Here is a 24763-nt window from a genome sequence, read left to right as displayed (position 1 = left end):
ATGAGCCTTGAAAGAAATGGGATTTGTGGAACCTCTGATGAAAGCTTTCTCTGGAAATGGTACCTCACACAACAAAGGAGGGCCAAAGAAAGGTAGCTACAGACTCAGAATGAATGATTCCTTTGAGTTCCATGTCAGCCTGAGCTATGTATTGAGAGCCTATCTTAAAATACCAAAAACAAAAACCAGGCCTAGGGATGCAAACCATAATCCCAGGAGTTGGGAGACAGAGGCAGGAGGATCAGGAGGTCAAGATTATCCTTGGTTGCACAGCAAGTTTGAAGCCAAGTTATGTAGCGACTTGAGCTACATATGGTAAAAACGGAGCAAGAGGGCTGTGGGGCTGGTTCAGTGGCTCAGGATGCTTGCTGCTCTGGCAGAGGACCAGGGATCCAATGCCCTCTTCTGGCCTCCTCGGGCACATGTACACACATGCATACATACAGACAACTCATAAATACATCATTTAAAAAAAACCCTGGAAATAGGTGATTGTCAAGTATAGGAGACACCTACATATATATTCACACACACACATTCACACACTCCTTACACACTTTCATACACACACTCTTTCTCTCATACACACACACACACACACAGACTCACACATACTCTATCTCTCACATACATATAAATACACACATACATACACACTTGTGTACACACATGAAGGACAAACTGGATGGGGAGAGTTTGGGGGAAGGTTCTTGAGTGTAAGTCTCTTTAGGGAGCTTCTGTTGATTTGGGACCCACCTGGAGGTGCATCCGGGGTCATTTTGTTAACAGTGTTTTGCAGAACAACCAGCCGGCTCTTCATGTTTCGAATGCCTTCTGTGAAGCGGGTCTCCTGGCCCTTCAGCAGCTGCTGCAACTGACGGATGGTTGTGAGGAGCTGCTGTTTGTTGAGACAGCTCTGGGGAGAGAAGAGGCCATTGCAGCTGGTGACATCCTCCCATCATGCTCTGGGCTTGCAGAAGTCTGAACCGTGGGCTTCAAACTCCCTGGTGCCCTGTAAAACACCTTGGTGGATCAGCCACTCCAAGGCACCCGCCTCCTCTGGGTACTCGGCCTCAGTGGTTCTCATCCTATGGGACTTGACCCCCTTGGGGGTTGAACGACCCTTTCACAGGAGTTGCCTAAGGTCATCTGCATATCACATATTTACATTTATAGCAATAGCAAAGTTACAGTTATAAAGAAGTAGCAACAAAAGTAATTTTATGATTGAGGGTCACCACAACATGAGGAATTGTATTAAGGGGTCACAGCATTAGGAAGGTTAAGGACCACTGCTCTACCTGGACAACAGCATCTGCTCGCTTAAGTCACTAGGTGACAGCCCAAGTACACACATCATACCCCCACCTCACCCTTAGACACAACAAAACAAGGGCAGACTTGGTGACTAAATGACTGGGTAGCTAAGCAACCATTTGAAACCAAGGTTTCATTTCTTATAATGACTGGCCTGTCACTCCAAAGACACATGAATTCCTCCTTACTCTAAGTTAAGACATTGAGTTCCAGGCTGGGTGAAATTTTCCTTTCTTTCTCCATCAGACTGTTTGAAAAACAAGAGAACAGTGGGACACAGAGAAGAGGCAAGGAGGCCTGGTACTTCTTGGGCTTTTAAAAATATAAAAAGTAAAATGAGGGAAAAGTAGATTAAAGAAGTGCTCAATACTGTCAATGCCGGTTGGGGGGCTTTTTAAATAGCTTTTTAAAAAAGGAAAGCATGGTTGTACTTAACATTGGCAAAGACTATCTGACTTAAAGCAATGTAAACATCATGCTGGATGATGAAAGTTGCAAGGTTTCCTTTCTGTTTCTATTGCTTTAAGAGTCAGGACATGAGGGAGAGATGGCTCAGAGGTTAAGAGTGCTTTCTGCTCTTACAGAGAACCCACGTTTAATTCCCAACACCCATAAGGAGCAGCTTGCAACTGCTGGTAAGCTTCAGAGGACCTGATACCCTCTTCTGCATCCCAAGGATATCTGCCCTTACACATTTACATACTGTCCACCCCACACGACCCGTTCACACGCATGCACGTGTGCGCACACGCACACATAGTTGAAATAGAAATCTTAAGGAGAAAAGAGCTAGGGTGGGGGTGGAGCAAAGACGAGGAATATCCAGGAAGGAGACAGGCCTTGGGTAGCCAATTCTAGGCTAAGGTCATTCTCCTTCATTTGGGAACTATGTGTCACAAAGCATGATCTGTCTGACCTGGCTTGTATTTCATGCAAGGGGCGGGGGTGGGAGGGAAGCAATTATATCAATACTGTGACGACATACACATCCTCAGGGACGTGGATCATGGTTTAGTTTGCTTTTAGTTTCCATTAAGCATCAGTTGTGTGCATTGTAGTGTGTACATGTTCGTGTATGTGGCCGACTGTGTGCATGTATGCCACGTGTGTGCAAGTGGACATATGTAAAGGCCAGAGGTTGATGTTTCTGTCTTCCTACGTCCCCAAGCCCCAAGTATAAGTTTTATAATTAAAAGAAATGTATAAAAGCCATTGAGGCAGCTGGGCAGCTGAGGTATGTGGCCTCCACAGTCTGGGCCGTGTCCAACCTCTCAGTGGAGCTGCCGTGGCCACAATGGGCCACTCTCCCGGAGAGACTGCCAGGCCACCGCTGCACCTTGGCGTTTTCACCAAACACATGACTCATGGGCTAGATTCAATGGATGCTTTTGACAAAATTGAGTTCCCAGTCGCCCCTGGAATTTGTGAACCCACAGGGGCTCCTTGGCCTCTACCATAACCGGGGCCTGATGAGGCATAGCCCCAAAGGCAACTTCTGGAAAGAGAAGTTTGTTTTTCTTCTTCCTCCCCCACGGTTGGCCATCCTTTCCACACAAAGTCCCAGGCACCCAGGAGGTGGCCTGTTCTTGCCTGCCTAGCACTGTGTGGCCAACCCCTCCAGACCTGAGTTTCCACACCTATCTTCCTGTGCTAAAAAAGGAAACGGATGTCTTTGCAGCTTGTGTTAATTCCATTTGGGATGTGCTTCTGCTTACAAAGATGTTTCTCTTCCTCAGATGCTGCTACTCCACTGCCTAGCTGCTGCCTCGGCAACTGGCTGGTGGCCGTGTGTGGAGAAGGCAGCCTCTATTTGTGATTAGGATTAGGATTATCTTGGTCCAAATGTCACACAGAGGCTGAAAGACAAGGGTTTGACCCAAATCATGAACCCAAATCATGTAAGTCTGGGCATTTGGTTCCTCATCTGCTCCCTCATAACCCTATCTGGTGGGGTGTTTTTCAGGAATCTATACTAGGAGTTAACATCCCTGGAGTGGACTTTTTTTTAACTCTCAAAAAGTTAATGGACAATGAAAACAGGAAGTTGCGGTGACCCTCATCACACACGTGTCACCCCATAACACCTGGGAGAGAGCTTGTTGGGCTGAAGAATGCACCAGGGCTCAGTGTTGAAGTAAAAAGTTCTCAATTCCAAAGGCTTTGCTGGGAAGGGCAAACACATGGGAACCTGGGAGCCCCAGGACCCCAGGAAGTGAGACGGGAGGGCAGGGATGGAGGGAAGAATCTGAACATGGCCACTGGGGCAGCCAGGTTTCTCCAACCACAGAGCTGACCTAAGGATAACTGGCACCAGAGGCTTTATCCTGTCCACTGTCACTGGGGTGAGGCCTAGCAGCCGCAGGCTGTGTTGAGAGTGGAAAAAGGGATCCCAGTAGGAAGGTTTGTGATAACCTGACAAGGGAGCCGAAAGGCTCTCTCTGGCCCATCCCTGCCTGACCTGCCTCAGGTAGTGCAAGGACAATCTCCGGTGCTGTTCTGCTGGACGAGAGACAGGAGCTAGCTGACAGGATGTCTGAGGCTCCTTACGCAGCTGCCACTGACTGGACAGCTCCCTGGTCCAGAAGTATTGGCCATGGAGCTGGTGGGCGCCTGGCTCACAATCTGCTGCCCTAGTCCAGAATTAAGCCCACCTGACAATGGCTTCTGAGACTGGAACCCCTGGACAGCCAGGGCAAGGGCTCAAGAGGCCTGAGTTTTGGTTGAAAAACAATTCAAAACACAAAACTAATCCAAGCAAAGAGACATCAACATTAACTCCCTGCCCCACATTACTTCCTGAGTCGGGCCCCCACAGGAACCTCTTCCCTGTCCTCTGGATGGGCTAGATCGCCACACGGCTCTCTGTCCCTCCTTCCTTGGAGGTACTGTTACTTCACATCAATGGACATAGCATGTGTCTAACTCTGTTCTCAATCGTGCTTCCCTCCCTCTGTGTACTGTTTTAGCCTGGAGGGGAGGTTCTTTCCCCATCCGTTCTCTCCACTGTGCTCTCCTACCCACCACCACTGCCTGCACAGAACATGAGCACCTGAGGCGTGGGAACAGACCATTTCCTGCTTCTCAAATATAGCCTCTGCTGAGGTTACCCGAGACGCTGCCAGGGCAAGAGGCAAGCCTGTGTGGCAGCACAAGTCTGAGGTAATGAGAAGGTGCTGGTCCTTCTCGTGGAAGATCCCGGACTCCATCTGTACCCGAGGCTCCCTACAACCTTCTGCAACAGACCTCCCATTCTGGAGAGAAAATTCAGCAAGGCTGTGACTGGGCATAGGTCAGCCCCAGTCAGGACAGCAGGAGGCCCCCACATCACAGGAAGGACAAAGGAACGACTATGTCTGGGCCTGGATCTCACAGGTTCTCACAGCACCCTCAGGGCTTCGGTTTTTGGTGTGGTTTTTATTTATTCTCTTGAAGAGATTTCCCTCGGTTGACGTAGGTATCTGTCCCTGGCTTCTGAGGCAGGAAGGACAGGATGGTGGTACAGCTCTTAACCGACATGCTCAAGGTCATTAGTGTGATCACCACAGAAACAAAAATGAAAACCAAAACAAAGCAAAAATCTGTGGCTACACGATCAGATTGTGCCATTGACAAGAAGTTGTAGAAAAATTGCCTCCATTCATTTTAATAACATTTAAGGTAAAACCAAGATAGGGAAAATTTCCATTTCTGAGGGAGTAAAAAGACTGGAATCTTTGTTTTCTTTTCTTTTTTCCTTTTTTAGAGACAGGGTTTCTCTGTGTAGTCCTGGCTGTGGTGGAACTCACTCTGTAGTCCAGGCTGGCCTCAAACCCACAGAGATCCACCTGCCTCTGCCTCCCAAATGCTGGGATTAAAGGCGTGCACCACCATGCCTGGCTTCAGGTTTATCATTCTTGTGATACCACTCTTGAAAGAGACATCATGTCACCTAATTCAAACTCAGACATCAGAAGTGACAGATATGAGGCCTTCAGTGAAGAGTGGGGTCACACCGTCACTTCTTCCCAGGCAGATAGTTCTAGAACATGACATCACCACTGAGTGCTAGGCAGAGGAGCCAAAGGTTCTTTTCTTTTCTTTTCTTTTCTTTTTTCATTTTCTTTCTTTTCTTTTCTTTTCTTTTTTTTTTAAGATTTATTTTATCTAAGTACACTATAGCTGTCTTCAGATACACCAGAAGAGAGCGTCAGATCTCTTTACGGATGGTTGTGAGCCATTATGTAGTTGCTGGGATTTGAACTCAGGACCTTTGGAAGTGCTCCTAACCACTGAGCCACCTCTTCAGCCCGAGCCAGAGGTTCTAGAGAGTGGTGAGAATACTCTTATCTGCGGCCTAGAGAGATGGCTCAATGGGTGAGAATGGTTGCTTAGCCCTCAGGTAAAAAGCCAGGCATAGGCGAATACATCTGCAGCCTGGGGTTGTGGGAATGGACAGCAGGAGGATAGCCTGAGCAAGGCCCCAGGCCGCCTCCTGGCTTGCTGACAGTGTTTGGGATCAGGACACCTGATGTCAGGAACAAGTGCTTTCAGGAGCTTTTAGGAGCCCGTGCACGCAGGCGCTTGCGCACCCCCCCCCCCCCCGACATTTTCCACCTCCCCCATCCTCCTCAGGGAAGTCCTTGCTCACCCTTTTGTCGTTGTCTCCCTCACAGTGTTTGCTCAAAGCCTCTCAGGGCTTGCCATGCTCACCTTTCTTTGAGAACCAACCAGGAGAGATGAGTCCACAAGTAGTATACTTTATACACAGATCCCACCAGCTGACTGAGGGGGGGGGGCACGGCTAAGGGTGGTGTGTGACTCCAAGATTACATGCCCTCCATCCCAGAGCTTAGTAGGCCTAGCCCTTCCCACACCATCCAGGCCTCCTTGCTGTTGGGCTGATTTATAAGCGAAGTCCAAACCCAGGGTCTACTGTTAAGACTCCCACAGGCCAGATGTGTTGGGTGAGGGCTGGACGGTCCTTGAGGCTTTAATGTACACAGCTGAGGGGACTTCTTCACAGTGCTTTAGCGTGGTAATAACCTCAACAGTTACCTTGCTGATGGAGCCTTGAGCTCCCAGGCAGCCACAGTTGACCCCTCTGACTGGAAGGGACTGCCTCTTACCCTGCCTCCTCCTCAGCCACAGCTATGTGCTGCGTCAGCATATTCTTAATGGAAACACAGATGTTTTGATGCCTTTAGGTCTCAGAGAGGACAGAGTGCACTTGCCAACTCCGGCTTGCTAAGCCAAGGCTCGAGGCCCTCACCATTGAGTCATGGGGAAACGTGTGCATTTTCTCTAGAGCTTTACTTTTTCTTCAAGTCTAGGGCTGTAACTCCTTCACTGAGCACACACACACACACACACACACACACACACACACACACACGCAAGAGCAGAGAAAGTTCCAGAAGTCACCCCAAGAGCTGCTCACAGCCCCAGCATTAGTCAGGGTTCTCCAAAGAAGCACTGCCAACAGGAAATAAACAGGAATTAAACATAGTTACTAGGATGTGTTTAATATGTAAGGAGCAACATACATATTTTTATTGTTAAGATTGATTTATTTTTAAATATGATGTGTGTAGGTGTTTTACTGGTATGTATGTTGTACTCCAAAAAGTATGCAGTGCTTGTGGAGGCCAGAAGAGGAAATTGCATCCCTTGGAACTGGAGTTACAGATGTTTGAGCTACAGGTGTTTGTGAGCCACTAGGTAGGTACTAGGCACTGAACCCAGGCCTTCTGAAAGAGCAGCAAGTGCTCTTAACACTGAGCCGAATCTCCAGCCCTGGTACATACTGTGTGTGTGTGTGTGTGTGTGTGTGTGTGTGTGTGTGTGTGCAGTTTTAATTTGTTTCTTGCTGGCTGTTGGCGATTTTATATCCATACCAAATCCTTTTTGTTTTCTCAAACAGTCATGGAAACAGTAACAGTGGCTTCTCCTGTTTCTCTCTTATGGCTTAGCAAGCTGTGAGCCATGCTAGCCCTGCCCCTCCTGTCTGAGACATGTGCTAAACACAGGCCACGTGTCGTCTCTTCGATGCATTTTCTTCTTACCACGCACCATGAGATAGGAACATCTACTGTCATCACTATTCAGAGAAGGAAACTGAGTCCCGGGGACAGAAACATACCCAATTACCCAGCCAGGAGAAAAGCTGATGAGGATGGGATGTGGGTCTATACCACCTGGGCCCTGATGTCTTTTGGAACAGTGCCTGTGCTAGTGACAAGCCAGGTTGAGGTTAGCAATTTACATTCTTTTTATGAAGTCAGGGACAGATGCTCTAGAGTAATACTGGCACAGTCAGGTGACACCAACGCATTAATATGCTGTTACACTATATCCTAAATGGCTCTACTTCTCTACAACAAATCTTTTTTCCTCCCTTTCTCCTTCTCTCCCTCCCTCCCTCCATCCACCCATCTCTGCCTGCCTGCCTGCCTTGGTCACCCTTAGCCCAAGACAGGCTGCCCAAGTCTCTTGCCCAGCTGCTCCCTCTGAATGACTATATTCTTATAAATGGTGACTCCCGTGGTATGTACAGCCCATTTTCTGAAAATGGTGGCTTTGAGTGTGGTCAAATTACGGGTGCTATTTTTTTCTTAATAAAAATATGTCAAGTTGAGCATACCTATAATCCCAGGAGGCAAAGGAAGGAGGATTACTTCTAGTTAGAGGCTTGCCTGGTCCACATAATGATGTCCAGGCCTGCCAAAGGTTAGATAATGAGGTCTTAGATTTTTTTTCTTATTTTTAAAATCAGTTTCTTGTCCTTATTTTAAGTCCTAGAAGGTTACCGAGCGCATGGAAGGTTATGGAAGAGAATATGAAAGGGTATGAAAGTTCTACTCATTCGGTGTCTGCCTTTGTTCCCAGAGCCCTGGGCTGCCCAAGTTGCCCCTTTACACTTACAGATCATAATTCCAGCATGAAGAAGTCTGAGACAGGGTGGCTACAAGTTCGAGACTAGCATGGGCCACAAAACTCCATCTCAGATTTTAAAGTGTATGTGCTGGCAATGGTATGCTCAGTGGGGCAAATGGCCAACAGACAGGTCCAAGCAAGCATGTCTGGGCGGGAAGTGATATCATAGATGTTTTGACATGGTGAACCAAGGAGGGCATGAGCAGGACCTCTAAAAGTTTGTAAGAGTAGAGAGGCCCTGTTTCCGAGTCCCTAGGTCAGTAGGCAGGACCACAAGCCCAACAAGCCAAAGTAGAGGGCAGGAATGCACAGGCCTCCAAAGAGGACTCCTGGCTGAATGGCTGATTGGAAAGAGCGAAAGAAAGTTGCCATGGTAACGTCCATAACAGACTCAGCTGCGGGGAAACATACCAGGAAACTCGGAAAGTTAGACAAGACAGGAAGTTAGCCACAGCAGACCCCCTGGCCCTGTGGCAACCCATGGAAGAAAGTGCCCACCTGTGGAGACAGAGGGTTTTAGACAGATGGAGTGGCCTCCTGGGTATTTCAAGATGCTGGGAAGTACAGTGCTTTCTGGACCCTGACTGAGATGTCTGCTTTCCTGTGAACTAGCAGTGGCAGTTCTGTATTTAAATGTCAAACTGACTCTCATGTGCAGAGGCCACCAGAAGGCCACTATGCCTGCCCAGTATTTATGTGGATTTAGGAATCTGATTTTCTGTCATCAAACTTGCAAAATAAACACCACCCACTGAGCCATCTCTCTAACCCAACTAAAAGCATTTTAAATGACCTCAAATTAAAATAATTCGAGATACAACTCGAACAAAAACAAGTTCCTGTTTAAAAAAAAAACATTGATGGAAAAAAATACCAAGTAATATCTAAGCAAATGGAAAGCATACTATTCACAGATTTGAAGGCTCAGTGTCCCCAAATTGATCTATAAATATAATACAATACCAATCAAAGTTGCAGTAGAGTTTTTATATATAAAGAAACGTTCATTCTGAAAATGTTAGAAATTTTGTTACATTTGTTTATGCTGTGTGTGTACGTGTGTGTGCGCGCGCGTGTACGTGTGTGTGTGCATGTGTATGTGCGTGTACGTGTGTGTACATGTGTGTGTGTGTGTGTGTGTGCGCGCGCGTGCGCATGTGCACATGTGCACTTTCACACATGCCACTCGGGTGAGGCTGAGCTCAGAGGCCAGGGATTAGGAGTCAGTCCTCCTCCTATCTGAGTACCAGAATCAAAGCCACACTGTCAGGCTTGGAGGCCAGTGCCTCTATCTGCTGAGCACCTAACAGCCCTCACTCTAAAACCTTTAACGAAGAGGTCAAAGAATCTAAAAGAAGCAAAACAATCTTGAAAAGTAATAATGATGAAAGCCTCACTTTCCCCATCAGTAAATATCTAGTAGCATATACATGAGTGCACACACACACACACACACATATACACACACACATAATACACATACACATGGACACACACATATACACATACATATACACACATGCACACACACCTACACATATGCATACATACACACATACACATATACACAGACACACACATACATACACACACATACACATGCACACATATACACACATATACACACATATGCACACATACACCTAACCTACACACACACACATATACACATATACACCTACACACACACAAATACACACACATACACACACTTATACACACATACACTTACACCTACACACACATACACACACATATACACACATACACCTATACACATATACACACATAAACACACATATACACACACATACACACAATATACACACACATACACTTACATCTACACACACATACACACAGACATACACACATATGCAGATACACACACAGATACACACAGAGAAGTGAATAAAGACATTTTTGAAAAAAGATAGTATATTATTGGTACAGAAAAAAAATCCTATGTTCATAAAATGCTGGCTTTGCTAAGGCAATTCAATGATAATTTAGTGGTGTTTCCATAAATACCATTAGAATATTTGAATATCCATATGCAAAACTGTGTTCTTCTACATAAATCCCATACTATTAAAGGAAGTTCAAAATGGATCACGGTAAAAAGTACAAAGCTATGAACGTTTTAGAGGAAAACAGAAGAAAAATGTTGTAGCTTTGGGATTAGGCCAAAGGTTCTCAAATTTAATTACTAAAATTCTAGCCAATGAATAGGACTTTATTGAACTTTGCTCTACAGAGGATGTCCTTCAAGGTGTGGCTGTGTACCCCTCACCTCAGCCATGACAGGTGGAGACAGTCGGGGTTAAGATTTCAAGTCCAGTCTTAGCTGGAAGCCAGCCTGGGCTACATGAGACCATCATCTTTGAAAGAAAAATTTAAAAATGTGGTTCAAAGAAGCAATAAACTGAGAACATATTTTTAATTCACTTGTAATTCTACTCCGTTCTTTGAAAGCTTCAAACTGAACAAGAAAAAAAGGGAATCCACCGAGCAAGGTAGGCAGGGCAGCTCACGTCCACAGTCCAGGCTCCTGAGGAGGCTGAGGTGAGGGTCACCTGAGCCCACAAACTGAACATGTGACTTTCATCTCACAAACGAGAGCGAATGAAAGATGGGTGCTTGACTCAACTGTTCACATGGCAACCAGCACCAGAGAAAACACCCACACCACTGCCAGTCACTAGGGGAGCAAACACATATCTTGCAGAGATCACACTAGACACCTATTGCAATGGTTTGGGGTGAAAACCCTAGTAATGTTTCTGTTGGCAAGGAAGCAGACTGTCTGAATCTCTCCTAGGTAGCTGGTGGGGCATAGCAGCTATAAACTAGAGCTTGAAAATTCCTTGCAATATTAAGCATTCATTTTCCATTTGATTCAGCAATCCCTCTCTTACATATTCATACTGGAGAAAAGAAATTTATATTATGCAAAAATTTATGCAAAGCTTTTTTTAAAAAGTGTGTGTGTGTGTGTGTAGTGTAGTGTAGCTCATCCAGCTTTTTATGTGTGTTCTAATGATCAAACTCAGAGCATCAGCTTTGTGTGTCAGATGCTTCTATCTACTGGCCAGCTCCCTTCTCTGACCCATGATGCACTGCTCATGAGAGCCAAACTCTAGAAATGTCACTATGAATGTTGTTCTATAGGTGAACTGATAAAGAGAGTTTGTCCCTATAATGGACAGTATTTATCAATACAAAGACACCAAGCTGTTTTTACTCAGCGTTCTGTCACAGCAACAGATGTCACCTAGAGCACCACCATTACACATAGCCAGGCTTTCACCCACATGTACATACATAAACACAGCTATGTGCTCTGACGTGTACACAGACATATAATCATTAGTACATCCATACTTACACTGTAGCACGCAAGTACTTTAACACATGCACATGGGCACACACACACAACCATGTATTCATATACACATGAAATAACACACACATGCCAGCACACACACACACACACACACACATGCACACACATACTAACACACATTCCCTCACATACACTGACACGTGCACACATGCAAACTCACCTTCACACACGAGGCAATTGTGAATTCACAGACGCATGCATGGACTCATACACTCACACAGATACACACACCTATAATGTCACTCTGAGGTGTCACAAAAGACAGCAAAGCGGGAACATTTACAGACATAGAGGAACCCCAGATAGGACTTCTCCAGAGCAGCTTACCAGCTCTACTTGGAGGTCCACTGGTCTCTGCTGGTGAAGTCCCTCGCCCATCCTAGCCTACCTCCTCCATGAAAAGAGGTGATTTGTGGATAATTTCCACCCCTACTGCTTGCCAGCAGGTCTCATCGCTGGATCTGAGAGCCTTGGGGTCGTCAGGTAGACTCCAGGCAAACCATTGTTACTTGAGGTCCTCGTGAGTCCTATACTGAGGTCCACTGAGAATTCCTCTGACCCCAAACTTTTCTTAGGTTGTCACTGACTCCAGAGCTGGGATTAGCCTGGTGGTGGCTGCGGCACATGCCTGTAATCCCAGCACTCTGGGAGGCAGAGGCAGAGGCAGGAGGATTTCTGAGTTCAACACCAGCCTGGTCTACAGAGTGAGTTCCAGGACAATCAGGGCTATACAGAGAAACTCTGCCTCGAAGAAAACCAAATCCAAAACAAAACAAAACAAAAAAACGAGAGAGAGAGAGAGAGAGAGAGAGAGAGAGAGAGAGAGAGAGAGAGAGAGAGAGAGAGAGGAGTTGGGATTGCTCTTGGTCTCAGGCATTTTTTCTAGGGACATTAGCTCTACCTGAGGTGCAACCTGGACTAATCAAACCAGAGCTTTTGAAGGTGACACTGTATCAGAATTTCTAGACGTCCCTTGGGTCATGTCATGTCATGTGTAGTCCAGATCTGCCTAGAGACAACCTGACACAGGCCAATGTTGATCTACTCGTCAGGGAGCCACAGCAGGAAAATAGAGGCAGAGAGGAAATCTATGTAGGGCAGGGGGTCAGCGAGCTTCCGGGAAGATGTGACTCTCAGAACAGAGGTCTGAAAGACAAGGAGGAAGGTAACACTGAGGCTTCCGGTGGCTCCTTCCTCTGCTCGCCCAGCCTGGGGCTGGAAGGATGGGGGAGCCCCACCCATTCGCTGAAGGTCAGTGTAATTAGAGCAGACGTGGATGGCTGGTCCTTCAGCCTCCTCTGGTTTCACCTACAAGTGTTTTGCAGATAAAGAAGGCTATGCTGGGCGGCAAGAGAAAGCCTGGCCAGTGCAGGGCGGGGGTTGGACCTTGGTGTCGCAGGAACACGTTCAAACGGAGGCGAGCTCAGCATTGCCTCTACACCAGCTTTTCCAGTCGCCCCGTTTTAATTGTTTCCCACCAAACCCCGTGTGACAGATGCCCACCCACTATCATGAGATGCTTGGTCTCCGGAACTTCCCCTCTCTTCTCATGCCCTGCCCCTGGCATGGAGGAACCCAGTGGAGATGTATTTCCTGGGCTTCCGGCATCGGGCGAGGGATGAAGGTTTGGTTTGGTTTTGTAATCTGCAAAACTGGGGCGATCCCATTGCTCTGGTGGGTGGGCTCACAGTAGCCCGGGCTGGGTCCTTGCCATTGGCTGTTGAGCAACTTCCTGTGACTCCTACTCGTTACCTTCCCCACTAACAGGAGCAGGTTTGATCTAAACCAAATTCTCCAGGCTTGGGAAGCCTTGCTGCACCCAGGGGACTTCTCAGTATCCCGGGCGAGCCGGGCAAGCCTGCCAGTGCACAGCAATTTAGCCCCAGGACATGGAGCACAGACAAAGATCAGGTCAGAGTCCAGCCAGAGAGGGGATTTACACCACTCCTTCCTGAGCGGGTGGTCTTACAGAAGGTCTAGAAGAGCACAAAGAACTTGACTCTCAGGAGGCACCCAGCTTCCCTGCACATCCTGCAGCTGTTTATGCTGCTGTTGGCATGGTTGGAGAAGCTGCTTCAGGACTCTCAACAGAGGTGAAGGACCTCTGTCTGCTGAAGCACATTTTGATGGAAGTTGATCTCAACCTGATAATACAAAGTCTCTAAAATACATTTTTATTTACATTCTCAATTTTAAAAATCAGTTTCTAATGGATAACAACAACAACAACAACACAAATAACACCAATAACAATAACAACAACAATAATAATAGTAAATATTAATCTGGCCAAGCAAATAAATACAGTGGGATTCGGACACATAAATGTCAAAAAATAAAGAAAAAAAAAGGAAGGAAGGAAGGAAGGAAGGAAGGAAGGAAGAAAGGAAGGAAGAAGAGAAAGAACAGAAAAAAGACCCTGCTGCCCATCCGGATGTGTAAGAAAATGTAATTGCAACTCTAAGGCTTCGGGGACTCAGGATAGGACCACTTGAGTATCCTTCAGGCCACTGCTAAGAATTTCTGAGAATGATTAGGGTGTGGTAGCAGCAAGAATATTTCAGTTAGAAACGTAACTGGAGAGTGCGGACATTCTCTAACAGATTGGGCGCCAGGTGTTCTCACCAAGACCCACAAAAGACCAGTGTCTCCAAGTCCCTGGGCAACTTTCCCCGGCTAGCGATTCCCACGCGGTGCCACCTTCTGCCTCTGGGCTGCAGCAGCCCAGGTCGTCTGCAATGATAGGGGACCCCCGCCCCTCTCTCCATCAACCAAACTCCAGCCAAGTCCCCATTCCAGCACAGGAGTGGAACGTGGCATGCCCTGGCCTCGGGCGCTACCCCCTCTGGAAGCGGGACTCCAAGACGGGCTGCGGGGACACTGACCTGGAAAGCCCGCGCTCCGGGGCTGGCGAGGAGCAGCAAGACAAGGACGAGCGCGCGCTGAGAGCCTGGCCCCATTTTGCCCCTCACAGCCTAGCTGCTGGGGAAGGCGGGTCGCTGTTCCCTGGCCAGACCTGAGTCCCCACGGCGCGCGGGTCCCTTGCAGCTCCCAAAGCCACTAGCGTCCGCAGCCGCCAGCACAGGACTGTCCAGACCCACGGGGAGGCGCCAGCCCTGTGGAGGGGGCGAGAGAGGAGGGGCTGCAGAGCCTGGAATGCGCCTGGGAGCGCGCCCAAGCCTCTGCTCTGGGAAAAGACCCGGTGCGACGCCTCGCGACCGACCGAGGGTGGCCAGTGCCCACCCTGGGCTGCCCCACTGCCCGCCAGGAGCGACCTAGGCCCCTGTCAACCACGCGTGGCTGATTGATGAGTCAAACTTAGGTCTGTCCTAGTTCAAAGCCCACATAAGGACACCTTCCTCCAGGATAGGAGAGAACAGGGTTAGTGTGGCAGAAAGATGGCCTTCATAAATTGGCCCAGGTTAGACCACCTCTTCTTAGACTGTGGGCCGAAAAAATGGGAGCTGAGTTCTGAATTTAGCAAATGGTAAGGCACGAAACCAAACATTAATTCAAAATCAAATATAATGAATTCAAGGCATCCTTGGTCTCCATAACTGGTACAGGTCAGACGCCTGGGGCACCACGGGGATGACCCCCTTCCCCCAAACACTAGGACACTTGGCTCAGATCTCAGACTAACTTATGTTATGAAACGAAGTGTTTTTACTGTACATGCAAAGTTTTTTGCTACGTTGTACTATTTACTTGTATGAAGTGGTGAGCTCAGTGTGAAAATTTTATACCCAAACAATCAATTTGGGGGGAAAATGTCAAAAATGCTTCTTATTCTTCAATATCAAATATTCAGCCAAGATTTAATTCTTCATGTAAAAATAAATAAACATACCAAATTTCCTTTAATCTTCAATAAAGGATAAAATTATATTTATATCAAGTAATTACTTTAAAATAAAATTCAGGGCTGGAGAGATGGCTCAGCAGTTAAGAGCACCGACTGATCTTCCGAAGGTCCTGAGTTCAAATCCCAGCACCCACATGGTGGCTCACAACCATCTGTCATGGGATCTGATGTCCTCTTCTGGTGTCTGAACACAGCTACATTGTCCTCACATATCACAAATAAATAAATCTTTAAAAGATAATAAAATAGCCGGGCGTGGTGGTGCATGCCTGTAATCCCAGCACTTGGAAGGCAGAGGCAGGCGGATTTCTGAGTTCAAGGCCAGCCTAGTCTGCAGAGTGAGTTCCAGGACAGCCAGGGCTACACAGAGAAACCTTGTCTCAAAAAACCAAAAAAAAAAAAAAAAAAAAAAAAAAAAAAAAAAAAAAAAAGATAATAAAATAAATTTTAAGTGTTTGATTGTAAGTGTTTGATTTGTACACTTATCCATATGCCTGAATTCCTGGGGTTGCAGGAATATTTCTCAGTGAAAAGGAGCTGAAAGCGGGAAGTTTAAAGGGCTCTGAGTTAGACTAAGACACCCATTGGAGAATTCTGCCAGTTTTAAAAATGATGCTCCCTAGAATTTTAGGAGGTGCTCTGAGTTTAGGAGCAGGCACTGAGCGCATGCTCAGTGACTAAGAATCTACAGCCGTCCTTCTAGTTTTCCATCAGTTTCCCGAGGGTTGAAAGTAAAGTCCCAGCTACAGAACCTGGCTAGGGTCTGGCTGGGTAACAGCCCTGGAGTGGACGGGCATGGGCTTGAGGTCCCTGTGCCCAGGCTATGAGTGAACCAGATGCCTTAGACCTCTGCCCCTGGAAAATGTAATGTGGTTCTCTGAAGCGCACTCTTCTGCATGGAGTGGCCCTGAAGCCCATAGCCTGGAGCTGCTTTCGATGGAAATCAGAAGGCAAGTTGAGGGTCCGCTCTCGGCCTGCACAAGCTACTGTAACAAAGTCCTCCAGACCAGGCTGTGCACAAGCAAGACAAACGTGTGCCTCGGGGCTCTGCATGCTGGAGGTCAAAATCGAAACATCTATTGGCAGATTCAATGTCTGGTAAAGCTTACTTCATCCTCACTTGTGGGAACAGACAGGGGAGATCTCTAAGGATTCTTTGTGTGTGTGTGTGAGTGGGGTGGGGGAAGAGGTTGAGACAGGATTTCTCTGTATAGCCCTGGCTGTTCTGGAATTTGCTCTGTAGACTAGGCTGTCCTTGAATTCAGAGATCCTCCTGCTTCTGCCTCCTAAGTGCTGGGATTAAAGGCATGTGCCACCACCAGCAGCATGAGGTCTTTTTTGTAAGGACACTAGAGTTATCTAATTCAGAAATACCCTAAGGCCACGTCTCCTAACACCACCATACTGAGGAAGGAGTTTAAAATATGACCATAGCCAGTCCCCTGGAAAGCACGGAGCATGGGGCACTGGGCATGGGACCTGCCAGCCACCCAAGCATTGCTTATCCAACAAATCCCACTGAGCAGTTTCCTCCCACCCACTGCAGCAGAGTAAAGTCTATGGCCTTGTGCTTTGAAAGTCTTGCCGAGAGACCCAGTCAGAACACTGCATGTCACTGTCCAGGTGGAGAGGGAAGGGCGGTGGCCAAACTAAGGCAGCCGGGAGAGATGGTGGGTTTCGGTGTCAGTCTCCAAGGTGTCTGCTGGCTATGAGAGAGCCACCCGTTTCCTGGCTGAGCTCGCCTCTTCCGTGAATGAAAGCTTTCATTCTCCTCGGAGCGGCTATTTATTTTGACTTTTAATCTACCCCGTATTTACATGGCACCTTCCAAGCACTCTTGGCGGTTCTGGTTACATACTGGATAGTAGAGGCTGGGCGGATGTGAGCAAGCCCTCTTTTCTCTCCTTTTACCCTTTCCCCAGTCTTAAGAAAGCCGAGACACACCACGTTTCAAAGAGGCAGAGAACGAAACAGCGTGGGGACGAATCTCCTTTGTCAGCTTGGCTGGGTTTGAAGTCACTTAGGAGACACACCTCCTAGGCTTGGCAAAGACTGTGCCCAGAGAGGTTTAATTAGGAGAGAAGACAGTTTTTACATGTGGGTGGCACCATCCCCCGGGCTGGGAACCTGGACTGAGGAGGAGGCGGCGGGAAAGCAGAAGCCAGATGAACTAGCCTTCTCCACCATGCTGGACTCAATCCGCGAGCCTGAGGAAGCCCTTCCTCTTTCACTGGCCTCTCGGTGGGCATTTAGTCCTAGTAACGAGGCAGCCCAACAGCCTGGTTAGTGACCCCCCCCTGGGGTATTCAGATCCTAGTCTGAATGTCTCCTCTCAGAAAGGTGCTTCCAGAACATTCCATCTTGGCCTAATCCTCCCTTCACTTTTAGGAACCTAAGGACTTCTGCAATTTTACTCAAAGCAGCACAAGTGCCTCTGCATTTTGACATTATTTCTAAAAGTCAACAGGAACTTTTGCTTTTGTTGTTGTTGTTTTTTTGTCCCTGTTTGCGAATTCCCATTTGTGACCTTTGACCTATGGCTGACTCCCACTAGTGTTCAACGCTCATCTGAATTAGTTTTCTGGGGTCTGGCCACCCTTTTCTCTCTGTCCTTAGCTATCCTTATCTGTAGTAACCAAGGCAGATGCCCCACAAGCAAAACTTGTCAAGGGTATCTCAAAAGTGCCTAGCAGCCCGAGCGATGGTCAGTGGCTCAGAGTACGAGCTGTTCTTGCAGATGACCTAGGTTCAGTTCCCAGCACCCACGTGGTAGCTCACAACTATCCGTCCTTCCAGTTCCAGGGGATTCAACATTCTTGTCTGGCCTTTGTGGGTACCTGGTACACATGTGGTGTACATACATATGTGTAGGTAAAACGCTCATACACATAAAATAAAGTAAATCTAAAAGGCAGGCAGCTCTGAGTAGAAGTCCTACAGTTACGGCTTTTCTCCGGCTCAGTGAATGAGTCTATCAGCTAGTCTGTTCCCTTTGCTTCCTCTCTGTTGTGTTCAGGAGAATATCCGGGGACACTGGAGGGCTGCTTTGGTGGTGGTCACATTTAAAGAGAATCGTTTTGGAACCAGGGAGATGTCTCAGCAGATAAAGGTTCTTGCCACTAAGGCTGATTACATGAGTGTGATCCTTTGACTCTACACAGTTGGACAGAACCAGACTCCATGGGTTGTTTCCTGACCTCCACATGAATGCCATTGTGTGTGAGAGATACACACATGTGTGTATGTATGTATGCATGTATGTATGTATATGTATGTATGTATATGTATGTATGTATGTATGTATATGTATATATGTATGCAGGTTCTTTGTCCTCACTGGGATTCCTCTCAGCTATCCTGCTGTTGCCCTGTGTCTTGGAGACCTTGAAGTTTTGGATCTGTAGGACTGGCTCTTCTGTGCACTCCAGTAGTTCATAGATGGGGTAGATGTTGGGGTGAGCCAGCTCAAACCCTGGATCTGGGCCTAAGGGGTTTCTGAGCTGGTCAGCCAGCTGTCTCTCTGGTTTTCTCGCCCTTGTGATTGGCTCACCAGTAACTCCTCAAAACCAGGGCCAGATCAAGATGCAGGGCCCACTCCCCAAAGTGCTTCCGCAGATGAGGGACATGGCCAGTTCCTCTGCCCTCATGACTCTGTCAGGGCCAGCGCTCCTGCCTGCTGCTGCTGGTAAAGACAAAAGGAAGGGGGAGGGGATCTCTCCTTCACCAATGCCACTCCAGCAGACAAGAGGCAGGGCTGGCTCTCCTGCAGACACACTGTCTGGGCCAGCAACCTCCAGCCCCAGGATCAGCTCTACCCTGCTACCAAGAGGCGCAGGGCCCACTCACCTCTGTTGACCTCAGGGCCAACTCTCCTGCCTGCTACCAGGCAGCCAGGGATTGGGGGAGGGGCATCTCTCCTTTGCCCATGTCACTGCACACAGACAAGTGGCACGACAGCTGTCCCATGCTCATTCCCTAGGACCAGTGATCCCCAGCACTGCGCAAGCCACCAGAAGCACTCACCTGTAATGCCAGCACTTGGGAGGTGAAAGAAAGCAAGACTGCAAAGGAAGAAGAGGAAAGTTCAATCTTATTTTTTAATTTGCTGTAGGTGTGGATCAGAGACAAACTCATGTGTGATCTTAAAGTACTGGACATCTTTTTCTTTGGACACAGGATCTCTCATTGGTCTGCGATTTGCCAAATAGGCTAGGCTGGTTGGTCTCAGGATCCTCCTGCCTCAGTGCCTCACCAACACTGGGATTAGAAGTATACCCCACAAGGACTTGGCTTTTCATACATGGGTTCTGGGGCTCAAACTCAAGCCCTGATGCTTATAAGGTAAGCATTTTATTCAATGAACCATCTCTTCAGCATTTAAATTATTCATTCATTCATTCATTCATTCATTCATTCATTTATCTGATATGTTCTTACTATGATTACAGAAACCCCACCACTCCTGGCTAAGAGAGAAAGATTTGTTGTAAAAATCTATGTTGACTGCCTGGCTACTGACAGCACACAGTGATTCCAGGGTTGTCCTGAGGGGCCTTCATGGTTCCTTAGGGTGCCCACGGCATGGTGCTTTTCTCCCAATCCATGTGTGACCTAGTCTTGCTGTTGGCACCTTTGTAGCTCTGCATCTGTCTAGGACTCTGACTGTCACCCACCTCTAAGAAGCTATTCTGAAGGTCTCAGGGACAAAGCCTGGCATGCTAGTCTGACCAGGGATAGCAGGGCAAGAGGAGGGAGGGGATCACTCAGCAGGACAGCCATGACTTCATCCAATTCCTTCCTTATACAAATATTTATCAAGTGCCAGCCCCAGGCCTGGCCCTGAGCCAGGTACTACATTATGCGCACATGTTATATTGGTCAGCAAGCCGTGCAGTTGTGTATAACATTAAGGACATTGTCTGGCTGTGTACAACATCAGGACAGACCAAAGAAACTATTGGCCATGCCCTGAGGACCACTTCCAATTTTACAAAACAATGCCTGTTAAAAAAAAACAACAAAAACTCGACTGCATTGTGTCATAATTACAGAACAAACATCATTCATTGTCTGTTAAGGGGAGAGAGGCTTTGAAAACCCACAAATGCCTTTCTAAAGCGAAGTCTAAATGCCCATAGAAGGGGTAGAGTATGGACTCAGTTGGTGGACAATGTAATTCTTGGAGTCAGACATGCCTGAACCAAGCTCACCTGAATAGGTACCAATGGGGACTTGTGGCTCTCAACCTCTTTTCATTCCTCATTTATATGAAAATAAAACCATTCATCAGAGCCAATAAGACATCCTAAATAATAAAGAGCCAGAAATGATGAAGGAGTCAGGATAAATAACACTAAGGTTGCTTCAAGAAGCTATAGGAAATTATTTTATATTTACTTAAAATTATATATAACATAATATACATAGAGTTTAGATGAAGTTACACTACTTACTTGGGATGATAATATTCCCTTCCTACAAAAAAAAAAAAAAATGACAGTATCTAACAAAATCCCTGGTGCCTGGCATGGGACCTTCCTTTTGAGCTGTTGGTCAGAAGAGTCCAAGAGACTCACAAAACAATATAGGTTATTACCATTGTCCTTGGTGCCTTCCCACAAAAGATCCTATTGCTGGAAACACCACACACTGTGGACAAAGAGCTTAAAGAAACGGAGTTGAAACTGATCTGGAACCCTTCCCTGGGGACCGGCTCTCATAACATTGGCTAGAGCCATGCATGCTGACAAGGGGGGAAAGCATCCAATAGACCTACCTATCCAGCTGTAACACACACACCACCACTGCGACTGTAAGCCTGACAAGATCATGGCTTAGAGCTGAGGGCAGAGCAAGGGGGCCTGGGTAAGCCCAATCAGCATCTGCTTCCTCTTCTTACTGACAGCCATTTTTCTAGAGTAAATATCTTTGTTTTTTTGGGTTGTTATGATATTGGTTAATATCCAAAGTTTTAAAAAAGTTGAAAACTTTTATTTTAATGATTATTTTTAAAATGTAATGTCTTAGTTACATTTGTATAGCTGTGATAAAGCACGAAGATCAAGGCCACTTGTCAGCCACAGGCAGAGAGAGGGTGCTGGGAATGATCTGAGGCTTTTTGAAACCTCAAAGCTCACTCCCAGTGACACGTCTTCCAAGAAGGTCAAACCTCCTAGTCCTTCCCAAACAGTTCTACCAACTGGTTCAGACATATGAGCGGATGGGAGCCATTCTCATTCAAACACCATGGTTAACGCCCAGTCATTCTTATCCTTCCTTTCTTTCCTGAAGTTACCTCACATTTATTTAACTGATTATGCAGATCATTTAATAATATTTTGAGAATTCCATATATGATACTGTATTTACATCATTTCTTTTCCACCCTCTCCCTCTCAAACTCCTTTTGTACTCCCAACCTTTTTCAAATTTATGATTCTTTATTACTTTTATGTATATTTATATATACACATGAACACAATCTACTTGATCCATTTAGTGTTGCTTGTATGTATGGACATGTGTTTAAGGCTGATCATTTGGGACTGGATAACCTCTCAGGAGACTCGTCCTTCAAGAAGACTGATTTCTCTTCTCTCAGCAGCCATTACTTGCCAGAAGTTCTTTACCTAATGGTAGAGTCTTGTGAGAATTCCCCCATCTATGTCAGTATGTCAACTGGTGTTAATGTGCAGGTCTTGCTTAGGCAGTCATACTGTTGAGATTTCATGGGCATAGTTTCCTTGTCATATACAGGAGACACTATAGCAGATGCCCTGGGCCCCTGGCTCTTACAATCTTTCTGCACCATCTTTGGCAATATTCTCTGAGTTTTAGATGTAGGGCTTCTGTTGTAGCTATACCACTTAAGGCTGGGCACCTTTTTGTCAGGTGTTCTCTGAACTTAGACCAGCTGTGGATTTCTGAAATAGTCTCTACCTACTGCAAAAGGAGCTTCTTTGATGAGAGGTAAGAATTATATTTACTTGTTGGGATAAGGGTAAATACTTAAATGAAACTACAAATTATACCTGGGGTTAAAGAGATGGCTCAGTGGTTAGGAGCACTGATTATTCTCCCAGAGAACATTGGTTCAATTTCTAGCACTACATGGCAGCTAACAACCATCTGTAACTCCAGTCCCATAAGATCTGATGCCCTCTTCTGCTTTTGTGGGCACCAGGCATGTATGCATAGACATACATGCAAGTAAAACATCCATCTACATAAAGTAAAAAAATAAATAAATTAAAGAAACTATACTGGTTTAGGAAGGCGACAATAGTAGGCTCTCCTTTAGGGTCAATGACCTCACAATGAAATTGACTGAGTTTACAGTATCAGGTATTAATTCCTTCTAGGAATGGACCCTATGTCCAAGTGAGTGGCTTATACCTTGGTTACCCCTAAGATATAAGTGCTACTATTGCATTTAGAGGCTATCTTGTCAATGCTGGTCATTGTTGTGGTGGTTTTGTTTTGTTTTGTTTTTTCCCAAGGCAGGGTTTCTCTGTCTAGCCTTGGCTGACCTGGAACTCCCTCTGTAGGCTGACCTCAAACTCATGGAGATCCACCTGCCTCTGCCTCTTGAGTGCTGAGATTAAAGCCACCAAACCCAGCTCGTCGTCGTTGTGTTTTGTAGATGTCGCAGCCAGGTAGGACTATCGAATGCTTTCCCCTTCTGGCAGTTTGAGGTCCAGGAGTTGCCCCACAAACCACAGGAAAACCAATCTCAGTCACACAGGGATAGTTTATTGAGCATTTGCTCCAGAACTGATCAGGAGGACAGACCAGACTCAGGAGCTGGCTTTGACCCCCCCAAGCCAGAATCCTACAGAGCTTTTAAGCCTGAAATCCACAAACATCCATGCCAAGGTTTTCCACCAATCAGGCTTTAGAAATAGGGGACTTCCGTAGGAACATGCCTTTGTTGTACATTTATCCTGTCCTCGTTGGTTGGGGTTTTCAACTGTGGTGAGGGACTTGCCTTGCCTCACACCAGGCTCAGTTACCCATGCACATGTCTCTTTCTGCCAAGTAGGGTGCCAGTTCCCGGGGAGGTCTTTAAAACTTTACTTGACCTCTACTCAAAATGGAAGTCCTATTCCAAATAGCTTCTTATACTGGTGCAGGTGTCTCTCTTATGCTGGGGTCCACCCCGGGGGCAGCTTATTAAGGGCAGATACCATAAAAGCTCATACACAGGTGCAGGAGCCGCTGCCAGGCAGATGGTTCTGGTCCAGGCTTATTGTGGCTAACTATACAAAGCAGTTCTAATTGATCTCTATTGCGATTGGTTTCCAATCACCAAATCACAGAACATGAAAGAATATGCAACCAACTCAGGCATGAGCAAGTTTCTTTGTAACAGAAATTACAGCATATAAGAAAATTTCCTTGTAACACTAACAATAGCTTCAAATTTCTGTCAACAGTTTCCCAGGCCTTAAAAGTTCGCATGGCAACTTTAAAGACTCGGAGAGCTAGTCCTCAGGGAAGGGGCTTCTGGGTCAGTTCCAGCTGGAGATTTGTCCAAATACTGCTTCCAAAGAGTGTGGTATCTTCGGCAATAGGCTCTTATCTTTAAGGTCTGTAAGATGGCAATGGGCAATAGTAATAATGCCCTATATTGTTTTGGGAGTCTTCTAGATTTCCACTGACCAGCAATTTGAAGGGAGAATTCCTATGCTTGACAGTGAGGTTTTTGTTAGTCTATGGTTCTTGGGGAGAGAATTGACACCCTAAGTGCCATTACTTCATTCAAACTCTATCTTCAACCTATCTGTCTGTCTGTCGTCTAACATGTGTAGACACATTTTTTTGACACATATGTTTTTAAGTTAATATAAAACAATGCTTCTCAAAGTCTTGCCAAACATCTTAATGCTATTTATCTCTCCTCCCCACTCTCCCTTATTGGTCTCTTTCACCAGTTTCCCCCTCAATTCTCCCTGCCCCCTTCCCCCATTTCTCCCCTCACAGCGCCTGTGTCCAGCTACCCTGCTCTGTAGAGCTCCTTCCTCCATTATTTTGTGTGTGTGTGTGGTACTGGGGATTGCATCTAGGGACTCATGACTATTCCTAAATTTTATGGTTGTGAGCCTAGCCTTTAATGGCTGAGTCATCTCTCTAGCCCCACGCCTATTCTTAAACAGATTTTATAAGTTCAACATTTAAATCAATAGCATGGACCAGGTGTGGTGGCACACACCTTTGATCCCAGCACTTTGGAGGCAGAGGCCAGGAGGGACCTCTGTAAGCTC

General features: G+C 46.6%; 1 protein-coding gene across 1 annotated transcript in view; it reads right to left on the bottom strand.

Moving 5' to 3' along the window:
• Fbln7 (fibulin 7) overlaps window positions 1-14705 on the bottom strand; it is a 34853-nt gene extending 20148 nt beyond the window's left edge. The window contains exons 1-2 of the mRNA XM_052181480.1: window positions 14521-14705; window positions 757-916 (exon numbers count right to left, since the gene is read on the bottom strand). Coding sequence (XP_052037440.1) covers window positions 757-916; window positions 14521-14595 — 235 coding nt within the window. The 5' untranslated portion in view covers window positions 14596-14705. The remainder of the gene's footprint in view (window positions 1-756; window positions 917-14520) is intronic.
• Window positions 14706-24763: the final 10058 nt, after the last annotated feature.

The sequence above is a fragment of the Apodemus sylvaticus genome, chromosome 5, assembly GCF_947179515.1.
Source record: "Apodemus sylvaticus chromosome 5, mApoSyl1.1, whole genome shotgun sequence".
Taxonomy (NCBI): domain Eukaryota; kingdom Metazoa; phylum Chordata; class Mammalia; order Rodentia; family Muridae; genus Apodemus; species Apodemus sylvaticus.
Note: the sequence above shows the minus strand (reverse complement) of the source record. Positions and strands in the feature narration are given on the sequence as shown.